Source organism: Colletotrichum orchidophilum (genome assembly GCF_001831195.1).
Source record: "Colletotrichum orchidophilum strain IMI 309357 chromosome Unknown Scaffold_195.1, whole genome shotgun sequence".
NCBI lineage: Eukaryota > Fungi > Ascomycota > Sordariomycetes > Glomerellales > Glomerellaceae > Colletotrichum > Colletotrichum orchidophilum.
This window is the reverse complement of record NW_019173151.1, coordinates 1-18,506: the sequence shown is the minus strand read 5'-3', so window position 1 is coordinate 18,506 and position 18,506 is coordinate 1. Positions and strand designations below refer to the sequence as shown.

Sequence of the window (18,506 nt, the reverse complement as noted above, 5' to 3'; positions counted from 1 at the left end):
CAAACAGTTAGTTTTGAATTCTAGAATGGCACGTCTGTTGTGAATCACTGGCAATGTGAGAGGCGGAGTTGGGCGTCTTTCACTTTCTTGGAAGTGAATTGAGAATCGCTCCTGCCACTCCCATGCGTTGCAATTCTTTCCACCTACTTCTTACGTCTCACCCGTCAAAAAAGGTACGGTGCCCTCGTCATGGAACGGAAAAACCTCCTTCTTACTCGTTCGATTTGATTCTTCGAGATGACCTCATTCATTCATCGATCTCGCCGCTTTGCCCCGATTTCATCATATCGATGCCCTGATTCAATTACCTTGCTCAACCGCCGACCAAGTCTTCATATATCACTTGGAAGACGAGAACTTTAGGCTGGGTAAATTCGAATTCCTTTTTAAACCTCTTGCTGAACCGTCCTGTCGTTGAAGAAAGTTGCTGACCGCTTTGCCAGACACGCGACAATGTCTGACGAAGGCAACCGTCCTGCCGATGTTGGCGAATGCGCCAGCCGACCTGACGAAACGAATTCGAGCAAATCTTGCGCCAATTGCAGCGAGCCGGGCCACGAGCTAGCAGATTGTTCTCACATGGGCTTCAGGGACTGCAAGCGTGGCGCCATCGCTGGGTGTCCAATGTGCAACACCAAGAGCCATCAATACAGCGACTGCGAGCAGTTGCCTGCCGGTGGGCATGAGCGGCTACAACACCATATGGAATGGCTCGTTCGACGCCGCCGGAATCTGCCACCTATAGCCGCCGAAGTCGACGTTTGGATTCTTGTGCTGGGATTTCCAGATGACGGTTACGGATATCCGTGGTCCCGGTCGTTCACCAAAAGACTGGGAGACCGCCCGTATGGGTCGTTGGGCCAAAATAAATTCGACATGAAAGACTTTGCCGCAGGGCATGGTTTTTTCGACGAGTCAACAAACTCCCTTGATGAGATCAAGCGCCGCATCGATTTCACTATTCCCGACAAGCCCAGTGCCGAATATTCCAACACTAATCTGCTGGGCCAAGCACATATCCCAGATGGAGGACACTGGCGGAATGATCTAAAAGACAACGCCGAGTACACTCTGAGTTGGAACAGAATCAAGAATCAGCGGAGGGAAGAGAAACATTGGGAGACGGACGTCAAGCTGAGGCTCCACTGGGTTAGGACTGTGTATCCTGCGGTTTTCGCCAAGGAAAGTAGCGCATGGGCTCGAACATTCGGCGACTTCCTCCTCCATGAAAAGCCCAAAGGACTGGACGATGTGGCTTTTCTGAGGAAACTCAGAGACCAAGCAGCAAGCCGGGTAGCAGATCAATCCAAACCGCAACCCCAGGGAGAAGGAACCCCCAGCCAAGAATCACAAACGAAGCGAGAATCACCACCCAAGAGCGAGACACATCTGACCGCCTCTCCAGAGCCTCGCGTCGAGGAACGACTGACAAAATCTGCAACGACGCCCCTCAAAGTCCGCCAGGAAATCTGGATGGCGCTGTGCCCAGATAGGCAGTGCGTTGGCGGATTCCCCTTTGAGGTTCCCGTTCCTACGTGCGCTCAACTCAAGGCTCATGTGATTGACGACTTGGACGACGGTAACTCGAACAAGAACACGGGTCAAAAGCGGATTCCCCTGGCAAACTACACACATCCGCACGTCACCATCGGTCTCTTTCAACGACAGCGACCCGACGGCGAGCCCGTTTACACGCTGGTGCTGGGTCTCACCGAGTCCGCGTTCACGCTGCGCTTCTCCCGGCTCGGACTGCTGCAAGCATACGACATGGTCATCTGCTGGGCGTCCAAGGTCGACAAGGATGGGGTCAGCTTCCCGCTGCGCGCCGCATTCGACGGCTGCAACGCAGTCACGGAGAGCTTTGCGGCGGGTGCGGTGCGCATCGGGGAGATGGCTGAGCTGGAGAAGCAGATTGAGAGGCTGGCGCCCCGGTGTTCGCGGTTCGACCAGGTGGTGGAGCGCGTCAAAGAGTGGATGGAGCGGCGCAGGCACACGGCTCACTTTGCGTCCCGGGAGGACTGGAATGGTGCGCTCCGCACGTGGTGGGAAGCCGAGCATGATGACCTGGGAGGTTTGGATCGGGAGTCGCTGAAGGAGGCTTGTCAGCAGGCCCTGAAGGCCAAGCTGAAGGAATGGAAGAAGGAAAAGAAGCGGGCCATCAGAGAGCCCGACTCCGATCTCGAGATCATCGAGTCTCCGCCCAGGAAGAAGGCCTGCGTTCGTTAATGTAGATGGTCAGAACGGTATCGTGGGCACATGTAGTCACGCATAGATCAATGCCGAGTGCCGTTTCACTAGATTTGTTGTTCAACGAGTTGTATCGTCTCCCATCTTCCGTGCCCTAGACCCCTTCCTGTTTCCCCTCCGCCTGGATCGGCCCGTTCGTATCCTCGCACTGCTTCCTCCTGCGATCCCTCCTCACCAAGAACCAAATCGCGCCAGTGATGAAGAACTGCACCACCATCGTCGCCACGACACTCCTGAACCCGCGCCGGAAGTACGGCGCCTCGACAGCAGGGAACTGCAGCAGCTGCGCCCAGGCGACAATAGCCTGCCCAATGGCATTCATCGATGCCGTCACAATGGCACGCTCCTCGGCGTCCCCCGCCATGGTAATCGTAGCCCACGCCATCGTCAGCGAGGGAATCGCACCCTCGAAACCGTTGAGCATAAAGGCCGCCAGACGACCGCCCTCACCGACGTCCCACACCACGAGCAGAATCACCCCGATGAGCGACGGCACCGTGGCGGCGACGGATAACCCCGCAAACCAGCCGGTGCGATCGGCCACGGCGCCCGCAGCAAAGGCGGTGACGACGGAGATGGCCGTCGCGACGGTCGGCAGGGTGTTGATCCGCGTCACCGAGTAGGTCTCGGAGAAGGCCTTGAGGTAGAGCGAAAAGGGGGACCCGCTAGGCTGCAGGTTCTCGTTCATGATGGTCCACTGCGCGACAAAGAGGTACCAGTGCCAGCGCGTGAAGACGCGCTTGAAAATGTCCCGCGCGACCCTGAGCTGCGGCGGCGCCGTCAGGCCCCGCAGGCGCTCCTGCGCAACGGCGTAGAGGCGCGGCGGGAGCAGCCTCGGCCTCGAGCGCGCCGGCACATCGGGGAAGACGAAGAAGCCGACGAGGGCGATGGGGATCGTGATGACGGCGTCGACGATAAAGAGCCAGCGCCAGCCGGCGAGGCCGTGGACGAGGTGCAGGTTCGTGTAGGCGGCGGCCTGGAGGTAGCCCGCGAACATAGTCCCTAGGGGCGCGGCGACGTAGAAGAGGGCGACGCGGCGGCCAATCTCTGCGGGCTTGTACCAGGAGCCGATGATGTAGATGATGCCGGTGAAGGAGGAGGATTCAAAGAGGCCCGTGAAGAAGCGCATGGCGTAGATTGTCTCGACGTTGCGCGCCCACGCGAGGCCAAAGGTCGACAGGCCCCAGCCGACCTCGAGGACGGGCAGGACGACGTTGATGGGGTAGCGGGTGAGGTAGTAGCACGCGGGGATCATGGAGGTGCAGTACGAAGACCAGAAGACAATGGTCATGTAGTTGAGCTCATTGCCCTGGAGGTTGAGGTCCTCCTTCATGCCGCTTGAGATTGTTAGTCCATTATGTCTGGGAAAATGTGTAGAGTCATGGGTGAAGGTACCTGACGTAGGCATTGGTGAGGGAGGATTGGTCGAGGTACTTTGTGAAGAAGCACAGGCAGCCAAAGACGAGGATCAGCAAGTCCAGACGCAGTACGAGTTTCTTTTCCTCGCTGGGCGTGTCCTTGGAGTACCAGCGGAGCGCCGTCATGAAGCGAATCCACGGGCCATCGGAGGATGTCTCCCGGCTTTCTTCGCGGGCGTCGGCAGGGCCCTCAGCCACGGCAGGTGACTTTTCGTTGAGTGAAGCCATCGCCATGTTTGGCAACCAGTTGTTGGGCGAAGCAGTCTTGAGCTCAAATCGAGTCCATCACCAGACGTGCTTCTTATATCCAAGGGCCTGACCCGCTGCGAAGTCGCAGAGTCATCGGCACTCGCAATGCAACCGATCGCCTCGCATCAATCCGGCAATAACAGCTCGTCCCCCGTTTCGGCCAGAATCCGCACCTTTGGTTGGGTCGCCAAATGGCGCAATGATAGCCCACTATGGCACTCTGGCCCCCCCCATCTGCCATGTTCCTGTACAATGCTACGTTTCAGCAGCTTTTCTGGTGGCCTGCCCTGGGTTGCCGAGTAGAGTTTAAAAGGACCCTGACAAGTGATGCCACTGGCCCGGCCAGTGCTTACCTGTTGAAGCGTCCGACGCTAGACCGGTGGCCGGCAACTGCAAGCCGAAGTGGAGACGCCGGTACTACGAGCGCCGTTGTTCGGAACCGGATCCAAAGACCTGGGATGAGTGCACGAGCTTCTTCACCTGGACAGACTTGGTACAATTGACTCCGCTGGATGACCGCAAACCCAAAAACTTTTGTTTATCATTGATTGGCTTTCCTCGGCCACTTCCTCAACATCCGCCAATTAAACAGCACCCTCGACCCCTCTCCCCCCGTCCTGCGACGTCCTAAACCAAGAACCCCCTACGCGCCTTCGCCGGCGCCCTACCGCGTGCCAACAATGCCTTCTTCGCGTTGACAGAGTATTTTTGTGCCTTGGGCGCCAGCCTCTCGTCCTCCTTCTTGACGGTCCGGAACACAGTCGTGCCGACGACCTCGTCCCTGGGCCCGCGGGCCTCGCGCAAGAGCTGCGCCTCCGCCGTCTCCAGCTTCCGCGCCTTGCGGGGCTTCCGATCCGTCGTCTCGCCGTCGCTCTCCTCGCCTTCCGAGTCGGATTCGAGGAATTCGGCCGGGAGCTCGGTCGGGAGATCCAGCCTCTTCCGCCGTCCGGTCACCTCCCGCACTGACGGGGCCTCGGCAGTCTCCGTCTTCTCCTCTTCTTCCTCGCCGGACTTCTTCGCCGGCGCTGGGTCCTCCTGGGCCTTGCGCGCTGCGGCCTGTTCTTGGAGCCGGGCGTTGCGCTCTTGGCGCTTACGCTTCTGGTTGGCTTGTTGTCTGCAACTTGTTAGAAATCTCCGAAATCAAACCCACAAACAGCCAGACTTACTCTGCAATGGCCTTGTTGGCGGCTTGTGCAGACTTCTTGGCCTGCACCGCAGCCCTCGAGGTAGAAACGGCCTCGGGGGCCGCATCCGAGTCTGAATCGTCTTCTGCCTCGGCAACGAGCGCCGTCTGAGCCTCCGTCGCGAGCTGCTCCGCGGCCTCGTGCGCATCGCCAAACGACTCGGGCGAGGCGTCCGAATCCTCAATGACCTGCTTCCCCCCTTCCTTGGCGTCCGTTCTGGGCGCGGGCTGCTCGGCGCCTGTGATGACCTGCTGCTCCTTTACGCCCTGCGCGTCCGCGGCCGTGCCGGCTTCCGATCTCAGCTCCACGACAAACGAGGATCTTTTTTTTGACGACGAACGGCTGCCGCTCTCATCCTTCTTGCTGGCGGTCTTGCCATCCTTTGCCCTGACCGGGAGCTTCTGCTTCTTGGTGTTTGTAGTTGCGGCGGGGGCCTCGGCGGCTGTGCGCTTCCCGTTCCGTGTGGTGACCATTGTGAGTGTGAATGTGAAGTGACGTTGCCCTTTGCTCGTGTGAGCGGCTGGCGGCGAATACGACGTTGGTGACTCTGGCGATTGATTATGTCACTTTCCAAGATGTATTTCTGGCAAGACTTGATCAAATGTCAGAGAATTGGGTGTGTGGAAACTTGTCAGTGAGTTGATGAGTGAGGACTGAAATTCGTCGCAAAAAGGTGTAGTCGCAACTTTTTTTTTTCTGGGGTGGAGACTGCCGTTGAGCAAACATGATTCAATTGGCTGATATCGTGGACCCACTTCATGGCGTGGACCTCAGTCGAGCTTCAATGGAGCTTCACTTCACCACTCATCATCGACAGCCTCAACACACGACATGGCAACAAGACCTCCATAAGAGGACAAAATAGACGAATTGAATCAGAAATGCATTGATGCTTCACAACGACTCATTCCAACGCGCATTGGACCAACTCCCGACGGAGCGGCAGACCACCGGCGACCGCGCCACCTCTCACTTCTCACTCACCTCCACATGGGACGCTGAGGACTCGTCTCAACTCCAACTGCAACCATGTTCCGCCTCGCGACAGTTCCCACCCGCGGCCGCGGCGGCAGGCAACTCGCAGCCGGCCTCACCACGCCGCCGTCAACACGGGTTTCAGCACCGGCACCGGCACCAACAATGACAACCACAAGGACGCTAAAGACAAAGGGCAAACTCCGCCCTGCCCCGGGGCTTGAAAGGAAAGCCTCAAAAGCGAACCAGAACAAGCCTTTGGAACTCGTCCTCGAGCCCCGGTCGCTCACCGAGTTCAAGATACGGATCCGCGAGATTGAAAAACTGCACGTCACGGCGGAACGGGCTCACGATATCTACATGAAGTACATGAAGGCCCTCGCCCGGGACGACAAACCAAAAGACTGGCAAAAGAACTTCATCAAAGGTAGACTTGCCTCTCCTACCTCACCTCCTGGTGCTAACAGACAGTGAAAAGAAAACAACTTCATGGCAGCCGAGCTCCACGAAACGGCCGGCATCCTCTTTGAGATGCGCAACAGGACCGAGAGCGAGTTCATCCTCCGGGCCAACATGATGGAGGCCTCCGCCGGCCTCGGCTTCGACGCCGCCGCCCTGACCCTCGGCCGCTGCCTCTGGCTAAATAACCTCCGCAAAGGCGACTATTACGACTGGGACCACCCGCGCTGGGAAAACGCCCGCATACGGTGCCAGGCCCTCTTCGCCGAGGGCCGCGACGCAAACGCCATGGTCCTCTCCGGCCTCCTCCACCTCAAGCGCAAGACGTCCCGCGACGACTACCTCGCCCTCGAGGCCTTTGCCCAGGCCCTCGAGCTCGGCAAGGACGCCGCCCACTTTGACTGGCTCGGCACCGCGCTCGAGGGCCAGGGCGACGCCTACCTGCGGCTGGGCGAGAAGGCGAAAGCAGAAGAATCCTTTGTGGCGCTGGCCACTTTGGGCTACGCACGCGGGTATCATCGCCTAGCCAAGATATTCCCCGACGCGCCCGAGACCATGGGGTTCCTGTGGAAGGCGGCCGCAGCAGGCATTACGAGTTCGTACGAGCTCCTGGTGGAGTTGTGCGAGAAGAGGCGCAGGGATTGCGTGGCGAAAGGCGATATGAGGTCCGCAGAGGACTACGAGCGTGACGCTACGGAGTGGACGCGGATATTAAAGGCGTCAAAGGCCCCTCGGTAATTACGAGAGGCCTTTTGGATGTCCCACATGTCAAAACGTGGCTGGTAAAATACCTTGCGTCAATATATCCTTGTAAACTTATGTACAACTAAGAGTTTGGCATATCGACAGACCGACTCGCCAATCAATCGATCAAGCATACTCCTGGCGATCTTCCCACCCGGGTTGGAGGTAGCTCCAGTCGCGGCTGAACTTGAAATCCGTCTGGTACTGCCCGTACTGCACCAGCTTCAGTCCATCCAGCTTGGCCCCCGCGTCGGTCTGCGCCCACAGGCTGACGGCCAAGATGTTGCGGCCGCGGTTGTTGAGCACCCCCGGCGGCACGGGGAACCGCGTCTGCGGGCCAATGTGCGGGACGTACTTGCCGTACTGGTAGCCATTGATCCAGAACAGGACGCGCGCGGTCGTCCCTGCGGGCGCGGAGAACTCGATGCCCAGGGGCGCGTCGAGGTCCGAGTCGATGTTGAGCGTGAAGTCGGTGACGTAGAAGCGGATGCCCGCGCCGGAGAGGCCGACGAGGGGAGACTCGGGCTTCCACGAGGAGCCGGTGGGCGCGAAGCCGGGGAGGTGCCAGCCCAGGCGCTCCGGATAGAGGCCGCCCTCATTCATGGGCCCGCGGACGGGGTCGATGTTGGCCTCGCCGCCGGCTGCGCCCGCCAGCTTCCACAGCTTGAAGCCCGTATTGGTCCGTGTGCTGCCGGGTTGCAACTGGGCACCAAGGATGCCGCGCGGATTGTTGATGCCTTGCGCTGTCGAGGCCTGGTCATGGCCATGGTAGTCCACCACGACGGTCACCACGTTGTTCGACTCGCGCAACGCGGACCGAGGGAAAGTGAGAGTCTTGTTGGTCGTCGTCGCCGAAGCGGACCCGACGTCGCCGCCGAGGAACTGCCCATTCACCCACGCCGACCATCCAAAAGCCAAGCCGCCCGAGGCCGTGATGTTGACAGACGTGGCGTTGGCGCCGTCAAAGTAGCCGCGGTAGACCTTGGCCCCCGAGTAGAAGCCATAGTCGGAGCTGTAGAGCACCGGTAGGGTGATGGGGGCATACGGGCTGGGCGTGGTCGTCTTGTTGCAGACGGTCCAGCGGGAGTCGTCGAAATCGGGCGCCGCTTCGGGAAGACCGTCGGCCGCACGCCAGTTTGACAGCTCGGGGAGTGTCACGACCCGATCCTCGGCGCCGGGAATCTGCGCAGTGAAGGAGCCGTAAGGAGTCTTCGTGGCGGCCAAGCGCTGGCCGTTCCAGTCAATGGTCTCAATGGCCTCGTCGCCGACGTAGGCCTCGATTGCCGTGGCCTTGTCGCTGTCGCCCGAGACGTGGAGCACGCCGTGGGAGATGCTTGCACTTCTGACGAGGTACGGGCCCTGGATGAAGAGCTGCTCGTTGGGCTTCACCGTAGGGTTGGGCGTTGTCGGGGGCGCCCAGAAATGCCACGCCGACTTTTGTTCGAGCAGGTAGATGAGAGCGCCGTTGGAGAACTTGACCACCGTGGAGCCGGCGACCTGCTTCCAGGTAAAGGCCGAATGGTTCCCATTTGTTGTCTCCTGTAAGTCAGTGTCCCCAAACACCTCAAAGGTGAGGTTGCCTGCGTCCTTGAAGGCGAATTCTCCAGTCTGGCCCTCTTGGAGGTAGAAAACAAGCACTTCCGTGTCGAAGAGCCCATAGGTCGCAATGTCGGCCGAGGCGTACAGCAAAGTGTGCTTTCCAAAGACGTAGTCCGTGACGAGAATCTTGCTCTGGCGGCCGTTGAGCACGACATTCGGAACAGTCACGGGTCCAGCGGTCGTGTTGAGGGTGACGTCAAACTGAATGGGGGTCATGGACTTGGTGCTGGCTTGCTGCACAACGGTGAAGCCGGCCTGGGTATCGGGATTGCGGAGAACCCAGCTAAAGGCAGAGGCCGAAGAGAGCTACAGCTATTAGTCGGGTCATTGTCGAGACGCCGGGCGACTTACACCGTAGCCGGTTCCGTTTCCAACCATCTCGACCTTGAGCAGATCGGATGAGACTCTGGTGAAGAGGCCAATGAGCTTTGTCTGGAAGAGCTTGGTCCATTGCTCGCGGGTTTCTCGGAGAGGGGCGCTGTAGTCGTAACTCGTGTAGACCTGGGGCGCGGCGGCTGCTTTTGTCAGTCTTTCCGTGGCGGTGCTAGCTCGCATAGGACTTACAATGCCCCCAGTTCGTACCGCCGTAGCTCATGTAAAGGCTGAGCAGGGTCACGCGCTGTCCGATATTGTTCTTGTAGTAAACGTCCGCAAAGGCCGGGTCGTGCTCCGAGGCACACTGTTCCGCGTGTCGTCAGCAGGCTGCCCTCGAACATGTTGCATTGCAACGCACCTGGTCATAGAAAGTCGGGCTGCCCCAGTTTGAAAACCAGCCGCCCTCGAATTCGGCGAGGTAGCTCGGCTGCGTGAACGAGTAGTTGGAGAACCACTGGAAGTACGTCCGCACGACGTTGAAGCCAACCGCCGGATCCGTGCAGAACAGGGCGCCCGGGTAACTGTCGAGGCCGTAGACGTTGACGGCGCCGCCGACGTTGTTGTAGTCCGTGGACCACGACCGGGAACGCATGCCCTTTTCGTTGTGTGTCAGCGGGACGACGATGCCGGCGTCGTGGAATGCCTTTTTGAGCTGCTCCATGTAGATCACAGCGGTGTTGTCGGGCGAGTAGACGCTCTCCTGGTACTCGTTCTCGACTTGGTTGAGGATGACGGGCTGGAACTGTGGTCAGCGCGTTGGAGAAGCAAAGGGATCATCAAACGTACGCCGCCGTTGGTGATTTGGTTCGCGGCGATAATCTTGCCGACTTGCGTAATAAAGGGAAGCCACCCGGCTTGGTACCGCGCGTCAGAGGTCCTGATTTTGCCGAAACGACCATCGGAGCCCCAGAGAGCGAGGCCTCCGCCATTGGTTTCGGCCTGGACCTGTCAACGTCTTGTGTCGATCAAACTCGAGGACTGGTCCTTACATTGCAGTAGGGGCCGGCTCTGGCAATGACGTAAAGTCCGGCCTCTTTGCAGTAGTCAAACAGCCGCTGAATGTTCTTGCCTGCGGTCTCGAAATCGTAGACGCCCTCGGCGGCCGAGTGATACGACCAGAAGAAGTAGATGCTGAGAGGTACGGTGAGCGCTCCGAGTCTTATTGCCGGCAGTCGTTACCCACCTCACGGTGTTGAAGCCATTGGCCTTGAACTTTTGCAGGATGTCCTTTGCCGGGGGTCAGTACGCGAAGCAGGCCCTCGACAGGCTTGACTCACGGGCCACAGCTCGGGGACGGCTGTGTAGGTGGCAAGTTAGCCGCTGCGAAAAGCATTCTCGTAGGTTGTTCTGGTACGTACGCGTTCTCTGGTAGTGGAATTCGGCAGAGCTGTCTCATTCGTCAGTCCCTACCCAGGCTTGGACGAAGGGAATACACTGACAGGATGTAAGTCCGGGTGTCGTTGATCACGAGACTGTACTTGTCCCACGAAACCACGTCAGTGAGGCCATTGTCAGTCGCTAGAGCCCCAGATGCAAACAGCCAAATCAAGGCCGTCAGAGCCTGGTAAAAACGCATGATGGCGGTCCCTCGCGTAGGGGGCGCTGATCCAGGGAGAGCGGCGTTGCGTTCGAGATCTGCTCTGCTGCGAACGCTGCGGGAACAGGCCGGCTCATAAACGATCGTGAGCATCGCGTCGTTCGCAAGCCGCGGGATATCCATCGCCCGATCACCCCAGTCGCGGAAATGAGGACCGAGTGCGACATCGCGACAGCTGGCTGCATCCCTCCCCCACAGACGCAGATCTGCTCATCATTCCAGCAATCAGATGCTCAAGGTTTTGGCGTCCTTAATTCATTGCGGGGTATCCCAGTCGTCCTGGACCGATTCGCTCGCGCGAGAACACGGGCACGCAGGAACCGCATTGGTGTTGTTGCGCAATTCTTCGCAATTCTTCCGCTGGACCTTGCAGGTGTCATCAAACGCGGCGTCCGGCAGGATGGAAAATGCCACATCGAGCTGCCCCTTTGGACCTTGGATCAGCAAGCAGACGACAGCTCGGCGTTATGTTGGCCGAAAGCCTTGTCAACTGCGGGGTCCACCTGGGAATCAGGCGTGCCTGTCAGAATGCGGGAAAGAGCGCAGACAAGCTTTTTGGGTCATGGCCCCGCCGTCCGTTGGCCGGTCTTTCCGGGCGACCCCGAATCTGATCAGTGTCCCTGGAGAAAATGTTCGTGTTGCCCGGATTACCTGTGGGCTTCTTACCGCCCTTCGACGCAGGCCGTCATGAGCGTCGTTTGGATGCTGAGCGACATCGATCATTGCTCATAGTGCAGCTCATGGGCACCATTCTGCTAGATCTCATCGCAAGTATCAAGCTTCTTTGGACGATCACCGGATGCCGCGCTCGTGACCTGGCGTATTCTTTATCCAAAAGACGCAAGGCGGTGTTTGCATCTGGAGCCAACGTCACCTCCCAACCCCATCTAACGCATCTGATCCTTGGACCGTAATTTCTTTTACGCCTCGCTCGTCGCCTCGCCAGGACTTTTCCAAGAGATCGTGACGGAGCAAGAATCCGCGGCTTATTAGTCCTTGAGGAGCTTTTGAGACCGTGTCCATCGATGGCGGGAACCCATCGAATCGACTCTACACCACTCCTCGGGTCCGCACGAAAGTCATACTCCATGTCTGACAGTGTATGATATTGGGACACGCGCTAGCCGTAGCGGAGACGGTTTCGCTTGCCGGCTGGAATTTTGACAACGATTGTCCGCAGGCTCGACGGGGATGAGGCATCAGTCACGCAACCTCATTCAGGCGTACTTGCGCCAGCAAAGTGTCTCTCGAATAGAGTGGGGAAGAAATTGCCGTTTTTCGCAGTGACCGAAATGTCGGTCGAGCCCAGCGCCTTCAAAGGACGCCTCACGCCAGACTCAGATGCAGAGTGTCAGTCCACCAGCATATCCATCAAGTTTCACGTACACATCGAGAAGTGTGTTGCGTCAGGTATTCGTCGGTGATCCGAGAGTCAAAGGGAAACATCCTCGTCACTGGATAGGAGTCACGATGAACCATTACGTGGGCCAGCGCTGCACACTCCTGCGCAGAGGCTCGACTGCAGTAGGATAGTGCCCTCGCGCGTTAGCATCGCAAAACATGTTCGGGTACGGTACTCGGCGCTGCACGGTGCCCGGGACTTGGAGGCTGGCATGTAGAGTTGGCAAAGAAGAGCCGATACACGCAGCATCCCGTCTGCTGGATAGACGTCCACGACCAACGCTGAGGATCAAGGTTTGCGAGCTGTACGGAACCGGTAGCTGCGTTCTCAGGTGAACCTGCAAGGCAACATTGTACGCCGGATCTGCCCTTCGAGAACCGGCATCGTGGGGGAAATGCAGAAATGATGCATCGGCCCGGCGACTTGTCGTATGGGCCATGACGGGCTACGATCCAGAGCTCATGCTGCCACTTGCCCCTGACTATGTCCAATGGCGATGTACCGCTTCGGGGCCTCCGTATCCCGTTCCGGACTCACGATGAACTTTCATCTCCATTCGCACAGCAGCCGGTTTCCTATATCCAAGTAGGGCGGCTTGCGACTGACTCGGACACATCTTGGCCGCTGCAAGACCGCTGCCATGTTGGAACCTGTCAACCGCAGCCCTGCATATTCTCCTTGGTTGACTTCACTGGTGAATCGATAGTGCCAAAGCTTCGGCGACCCCTGAGGGAATGACTGCACCGCTCCTTACCAGCAGTCGCGAGTGATAAAGCAGAAACCTCCTGCGAGATGCCCCGTACCTTTTCCCTTCGCGGGAGCAGGGGCTGGTCGTGCCGCTGGCGACGGACCGGGGTAGGCGAAATACCAAGGGAGCCGAAATGTAACGGTAAAGGGATACATTTAGCCCCCTTTCCAAGCGATAAATGGAACACAGCAGCCTTCACCAACTCTTGGCACCAGCTCCCCGACACCGCTGGCATTTGCTGCATTTGGTCAATTTACCTCGCCCCGGATTCCCAAATTTTCCACGCAGACCCTTGGATGCCGCGCGGGAGCCGGAGAATAACCCCTACACACGCATGCGGAAATTGTTCAGCGTCGTAAGAGAAGCACGAAGGCGGAAAATGTCGGGCGGGCGACGTCGTCTCTTGCAACCTTGCGCAGGTGCGACCTCGACGTCGACGTTCGAGTCGTTGACCGACTGCGGGGACTACCGGTGAGTCGCCGACTCGAGGACCAAAGCGTATGGGCTCGGTTGCATACACCAGCCGCGGGCAAACAAGTGCTAACCGTCCACGATGGTTGTGGCCGATGACGAGCCGGCGGCGGTGGCCGTCACCGTGCCATGGCTGAGCAGGAGGCACAGACTTGGACAAAGTCCCGGCGCCCGGTACCGCTGCACTGGCTGGCGCCTCTCCAGGCCCAGGCCTATCGTGGGATCTACCCGACGGGTCTGCAGGTTACCGCGGACGATGGCGGGACAAAGTGTGCTCCCGAGCATCACTTGACGACGGCTGCACGACTGGCATTGTAACAGACACCTATCAGTACGTAATGAGACGTGGCCAAGAGGGAAATCCGCCTGGCCATGGATGCTGAATCCTACGAGAGGGTATCAGAGAGCTGATCTCAAGGACACATGTGGCGCCACCGAGGGAATGTCGACCACGTGCAGTTCAATCAATTCGGCCGAGGCGGGCCACGAGGGAGGATAAGACAGCAAAGGTAGAGAAAGAGACCGTAGATGGCTCCGGTTCATAATAAAAACGGAACATGATGCCCAACAAGTCTGGTACATTCCCACGTGGCGGGCGCGCGCTGCTTGCCATCGTGCCGTTTCAGTTGTTGCTGAACAAAGAAGACGATGGTAGCATCAAGCTACCTGTGGTGAATTGTGTGAGGTCGCAACGCTCGCCCGTTCTGCGCGCAAACGGCCATTGGGCTAGCCAGACTTTGACCCTTTTGGGGCGCCGCCTCTTGCTGGAGCGCCGTGCGTGTTTTCCAAAATTGGCAACAGGTGGACAAGTGCTGTCGAGGGAAGATGAAGACGCAGATTTTTCCCCCCTTCCTCTTTCTTTTTGTTTCAACCCCGTCAAGTATGTGTGCGGGCTGTCACGTTGTGAGTGGACCAAGGCGGGAGCGGTTCGCAGACGTGGGCGCGCTGTGATGCCATCTGCACCGAGGGTTTAACGTTTGTCGATGCTGCGGTCATGGCGGGGATATCCCCTCGAACCCCAGAATAACACCGAGTCATTGCCAGCAAAAGCCGTCCGCCAATGGATTTTTTTGTTCACTTGCGGGTTACGCCCGAAGTGCGACTGCGCCGTTTGTTGGTTTGTGCAGATGAGCCCCTCCTCTGACAGCGGCCTTTTCAAGCAAGATCCCAGTGTGGTCTGCGAATGGGAAGCCACCAACGGCTCAGTTTGAGCGCGACGAGCAGTGATTCTTTACAAAACTGCTTCTTGTCGGTGCTGATTGCTGTGCGAAGAAGTTAGAACTCTGGGCCGTACTCCGCAATAAGTGGGATAGATGACTCTTGGGCTTCCACTTCCCCTCTACACAGGAGAAAAAGTTGATCTGGGCAGAAAAGGACTCAAAAAAAAATGACAAAGCAACTTTGGAGATGGATGGCCGATGGCGCAGGTACGGGATACAGAGTGGGCGCAAAAATGGACCACTACCCCCCACCAGAGATGCGGCAGCGTGAGCCCTAAACGCAGGTACAAGGCACATCTGGGCCCGGCATTCTTCGACGGAATGAGATGTGACGAATGAGATGTGACGAATGAGATGCGACGGATTTGCTGCGATCCCATGGGGTCGCGGAACGGCGAGTGGTCGCCTCTCGGGCAGGGGTCCGTCGCGCCAGGTACATGCGGTACGTATCTTTTTTTTTTTCCATCGACGAGATGGCGGACGCAAGGCTCAAATTCCGTACGGGCGTAGGACGGGGACATTGAGCATTGCGAGAGCACTGCCCGCGTTCTGTGTCAGTCAATGGCCATCTTCCGACCCCTCCGTCTCAAGAGCGACCCTTACTTGTGCATGGCATATGTGGACGAGAGACAGAGACTCACCATTGCCGACCGGCCCAATGGCGAGGCACCAACATTCCAACCATAGGGCCTGTCTCATCTCTAATCCATCCCCCATCGACGTGAGAGATGACGAGCAGCGGGGGAGGCGTGGATGGGGCGTCTCTGATTGGGAAGCGTCGGAGAAAAAGGAAGCAGAAATGGAAGATGTGGAAATGCGCCGTCAGCCGCCGGCGGGCGCCCAACAGGCTGACGGCCGGGGATTGATCAGCAAGAGTTGCAGACAGCAGTCCAGCCAGATGAATCTCAGATGCGTTCTTTCGTCATCGGCGCCGCTTCTTCCACTTCTTCCAAGGCCCAAGGAGTCCCAGGCTTCTGGCCGTGGATCTAATTCCCGCAGGCCCCGTCAAGCACGTTGGCCTCGTCGCTCGTGTCAGGCCTTGTCAATGTCGTGCCCTTCCCTGTGGTGGGACAGCGAGGCCCATCCTCGGCCAGGGCTGTGTCATGGAAAAGTGCGGCCATGTGGAGAGACACGGAGTCGAGCGAGGGTGGAAGCCGTGGTGGAGTGGAAGAGAGGGGAGTGTGAAGCTCGCAACATGGAGCGAGATTCGCGGTGGGGAGGAGGGAAATGACTGTCGAATCAAGGCAGCGGGATGGTAACAGCGGGAAGGGAGCTGGGGCCCACGGCTGGCGTGAGGTGTGCCTAGCAAGGTAGTTAATTACCTTACCTAAGAAAAAGACGTTGGAAGGAGCTTGGAAGGTCTTTCCTGGCCGGAATGGAGACTCCTCAGGCAGAGACACGCGGAACGTCTCCTTCGCCAGGGCACCGTAGCATCTGCCATTGTTTCAAGGTCTTTTTTTTCTCGTCCCTTCATCAGAGCCTTCCTTGTTTCTTTGGGTGGATTCCATTGCGCCGAGAAGAGGTCGAGCATTGATATATACGGAGTACACCATCGCAAGCCTCGCACTGGCCTCGTCCTTCCCAGTGTCAGCATCTGACCTGGCAACAGACGCAAATATCCTTCCTCGAGACACAAGTGCACACCGGGGAGGCATCCCACAATGGCAGGCGTGCGTCATTTCTGCCCTCTGAGATTTCCAACTCCAGCAGGAGCCAGTTCCCGGGCTCTCCTGCGGCCTGTCCATGGCCAACCAGTCATTTGGGTCCATCGGGAATTAAGGCGGCACGAAATCTCGAGGTACTTGCATCCCTAGTGCTTTGTTGTACATCGCCATGTACCCAAGGTACCTTCGACATTGTATCATTTTACGCTTTTTGCACCCATGAAAAGTCTTTAGTTGATAGGTCGGCTCCCCTGTCTCTCCGAGTTCCAAACCTGGTTCTTCTCTTTGCGAGTCGTTCTCCTGCCCCAATGGTTACACTCCAACGACGCGGCCGCCGCCTACCCAGAAAATCTCTTTTGAAAACTCGGGCTGGCTCTCGTTGGGGGCCGAGTCAGTTCGGCCCAGTTTGGAATCTGCATGCGCTGAAATGCTGCATCACCAAAGCTGGGCTGGGAGCTTGGGAGAGCTCCACGTCGACCAGAGAATAGCACGTTTGGTACGGCGTACAGCTCCTCTGCCTCGCCTTATCCAATGTTTATCTGACCGTCCTGCACAAGGTCAAAGCCCATAGCGCACCGGGGAAACGGCACCACCGCCCTCGCGTTATGCAAACTTGCCCTCTGCAGAACATGGACCACCCATGCGACCAAGTCCTCCCGTCACTAGTTGGTCAAAGCAAGACCCCTCAGGTCTCTCTCGCGACCCCTTCTCGCCCCTCTTTCCCCCTCAGGTACGCCGTCAGCTCTCCACTGTAAGAAGCCGGAAGCCGCTACGGGAAAGACTCAGAGAGACAGAGGCACCGAGGCGGGAAGAGGGAACACCCCTCGCCAGACAAGAGAGCACTGGCTTTTGCCTCCGCTTTCTCCTGGCGCAGGTCAAATTGCCATGCCAACGGGTGGGTGGCTCACGACCTCTAGCTGGGAGCTGCCCTCAATTTGTTTACAGCCGGCGATTCAGCAGTCGAGCGACCAAGTTTGCGGCTTGGCCCCCGCCCGAAGTCGCCGGTGTCTTGAAGCCATCGCGGACTGCGCATGATGGCCACATGTGTGCCAGCTTGTCTTTGGTCGGGACAGTGACTCTGTCTCCCTCTGCTCGCGACCAACCGACAGGGATTCGCGTCCTGTCTCACCCAAAAACAAACAGACGGTGCAAAGAGACGCCATGCATCTCATCGCTAGCCTCGTCGATCATGGACTTCTGCTTTGGGGTAGAATGGGAGGCACAGCGCCATGGCCCATGGTGCCGCAGCTCTCGCCGGGACACCAGGACGGGTTTGACGGACGATTGATGGCTCGTTCTGTTGATTCATGGACGCAAGGGAGCACATTCAATTGGCAGCTTGGGGCGAGATCAAAGAGGACCGGAGATTGTACCTGCACAACCCCCTCACATAACGATGCAACCGCAGCTCGGGAGTCCAGCCTTACCCTGCGCCGCCTAGTGAACAACCAGTGCCCATCTCAGCACGTCGCTGCAACTATGCCGAAAGCGACACAATGTAAACAAAACTAGGCCTCGGTCGATAACCACGGTGTCGTTGGAGGCTATAGCTCGTCTTCTCAGCGCCGTAGTTAATTTCGCCTCTACTCCCAGAGTGGGAACCTCACTTGCCTTTCCCTGGATAGCCGTCAATGATGGGAAAGTCGTCGATTGCGCCGGAGCTGGAGCAAAGGAGACATGAGCCAGGGATAACCAGGGAACAGACGGCTCACGCTCCAGCTCTGGGCTTATCAGGGACAACAGTCTATAGTAGAAAAGAGATGAGCGACGGCGCTTGGCAAAAGGTGGCCAAAAACCACGCAATTCGAGTCTGCTGCTGCCACAGCATGATGCCGTCTGCCAGTCAGCCATTGTGCGCCTGGTTTCTTTTTTTGGTGCAATCCCATTGTGGCTGGCGATGCCCCTCGTTTCTTCTTCCAGAAGCCGCCGGGTGGGATGACGGATGATCCCCCTCCCTTCCCTCACGCCACTGTCTCTGGGCCTTCTTTTTTTCCATGTTTTACATGGCGCTTGTGGCTGTCTTTTCATCTAATCTGGGACGGCGCGGCCAATAATCCCCCGCAGCTCCAGAGTCAGCTCTCGCCGTCTCGTTGCCATTTCATGCCAGCCACCATCGGAAACTGTGCCATTTACCGCCCAAGCGCGACCCGGGGG

General features: G+C 58.1%; 8 protein-coding genes across 8 annotated transcripts; 4 read left to right on the top strand and 4 right to left on the bottom strand.

Moving 5' to 3' along the window:
* Positions 1-453: 453 nt before the first annotated feature.
* Positions 454-2,226, top strand: CORC01_13486 (uncharacterized protein; the record flags this gene model as incomplete). Its single annotated transcript, XM_022625103.1, has 1 exon — positions 454-2,226. The coding sequence occupies one exon, from the start codon at positions 454-456 to the stop codon at positions 2,224-2,226; it is 1,773 nt and encodes a 590-aa protein (XP_022468382.1).
* Positions 2,227-2,341: 115 nt separating this feature from the next.
* CORC01_13485 (major facilitator superfamily transporter) lies at positions 2,342-3,899 on the bottom strand (the record flags this gene model as incomplete). The annotated part of the gene is made up of 2 exons (XM_022625102.1): positions 2,342-3,584; positions 3,643-3,899. The coding sequence occupies 2 exons, from the start codon at positions 3,897-3,899 to the stop codon at positions 2,342-2,344; spliced, it is 1,500 nt and encodes a 499-aa protein (XP_022468381.1).
* A 642-nt stretch (positions 3,900-4,541) lies between these two features.
* Positions 4,542-5,571, bottom strand: CORC01_13484 (uncharacterized protein; the record flags this gene model as incomplete). Its single annotated transcript, XM_022625101.1, has 2 exons — positions 4,542-5,028; positions 5,081-5,571. 2 exons carry the CDS (start codon positions 5,569-5,571, stop codon positions 4,542-4,544), a joined length of 978 nt encoding a protein of 325 aa, XP_022468380.1.
* A 556-nt stretch (positions 5,572-6,127) lies between these two features.
* Positions 6,128-7,270, top strand: CORC01_13483 (uncharacterized protein; the record flags this gene model as incomplete). The annotated part of the gene is made up of 2 exons (XM_022625100.1): positions 6,128-6,500; positions 6,552-7,270. The coding sequence occupies 2 exons, from the start codon at positions 6,128-6,130 to the stop codon at positions 7,268-7,270; spliced, it is 1,092 nt and encodes a 363-aa protein (XP_022468379.1).
* Positions 7,271-7,402: 132 nt separating this feature from the next.
* On the bottom strand, positions 7,403-10,940 carry CORC01_13482 (glycosyl hydrolase family 35; the record flags this gene model as incomplete). Its single annotated transcript, XM_022625099.1, has 10 exons — positions 7,403-9,181; positions 9,227-9,390; positions 9,440-9,554; positions 9,609-9,986; positions 10,037-10,195; positions 10,240-10,381; positions 10,434-10,477; positions 10,528-10,547; positions 10,609-10,637; positions 10,690-10,940. 10 exons carry the CDS (start codon positions 10,938-10,940, stop codon positions 7,403-7,405), a joined length of 3,081 nt encoding a protein of 1,026 aa, XP_022468378.1.
* A 1,199-nt stretch (positions 10,941-12,139) lies between these two features.
* On the top strand, positions 12,140-12,466 carry CORC01_13481 (uncharacterized protein; the record flags this gene model as incomplete). Its single annotated transcript, XM_022625098.1, has 2 exons — positions 12,140-12,243; positions 12,310-12,466. The coding sequence occupies 2 exons, from the start codon at positions 12,140-12,142 to the stop codon at positions 12,464-12,466; spliced, it is 261 nt and encodes an 86-aa protein (XP_022468377.1).
* A 1,071-nt stretch (positions 12,467-13,537) lies between these two features.
* On the bottom strand, positions 13,538-13,753 carry CORC01_13480 (uncharacterized protein; the record flags this gene model as incomplete). The annotated part of the gene is made up of 1 exon (XM_022625097.1): positions 13,538-13,753. One exon carries the CDS (start codon positions 13,751-13,753, stop codon positions 13,538-13,540), a length of 216 nt encoding a protein of 71 aa, XP_022468376.1.
* A 3,239-nt stretch (positions 13,754-16,992) lies between these two features.
* Positions 16,993-17,640, top strand: CORC01_13479 (uncharacterized protein; the record flags this gene model as incomplete). The annotated part of the gene is made up of 1 exon (XM_022625096.1): positions 16,993-17,640. One exon carries the CDS (start codon positions 16,993-16,995, stop codon positions 17,638-17,640), a length of 648 nt encoding a protein of 215 aa, XP_022468375.1.
* Positions 17,641-18,506: the final 866 nt, after the last annotated feature.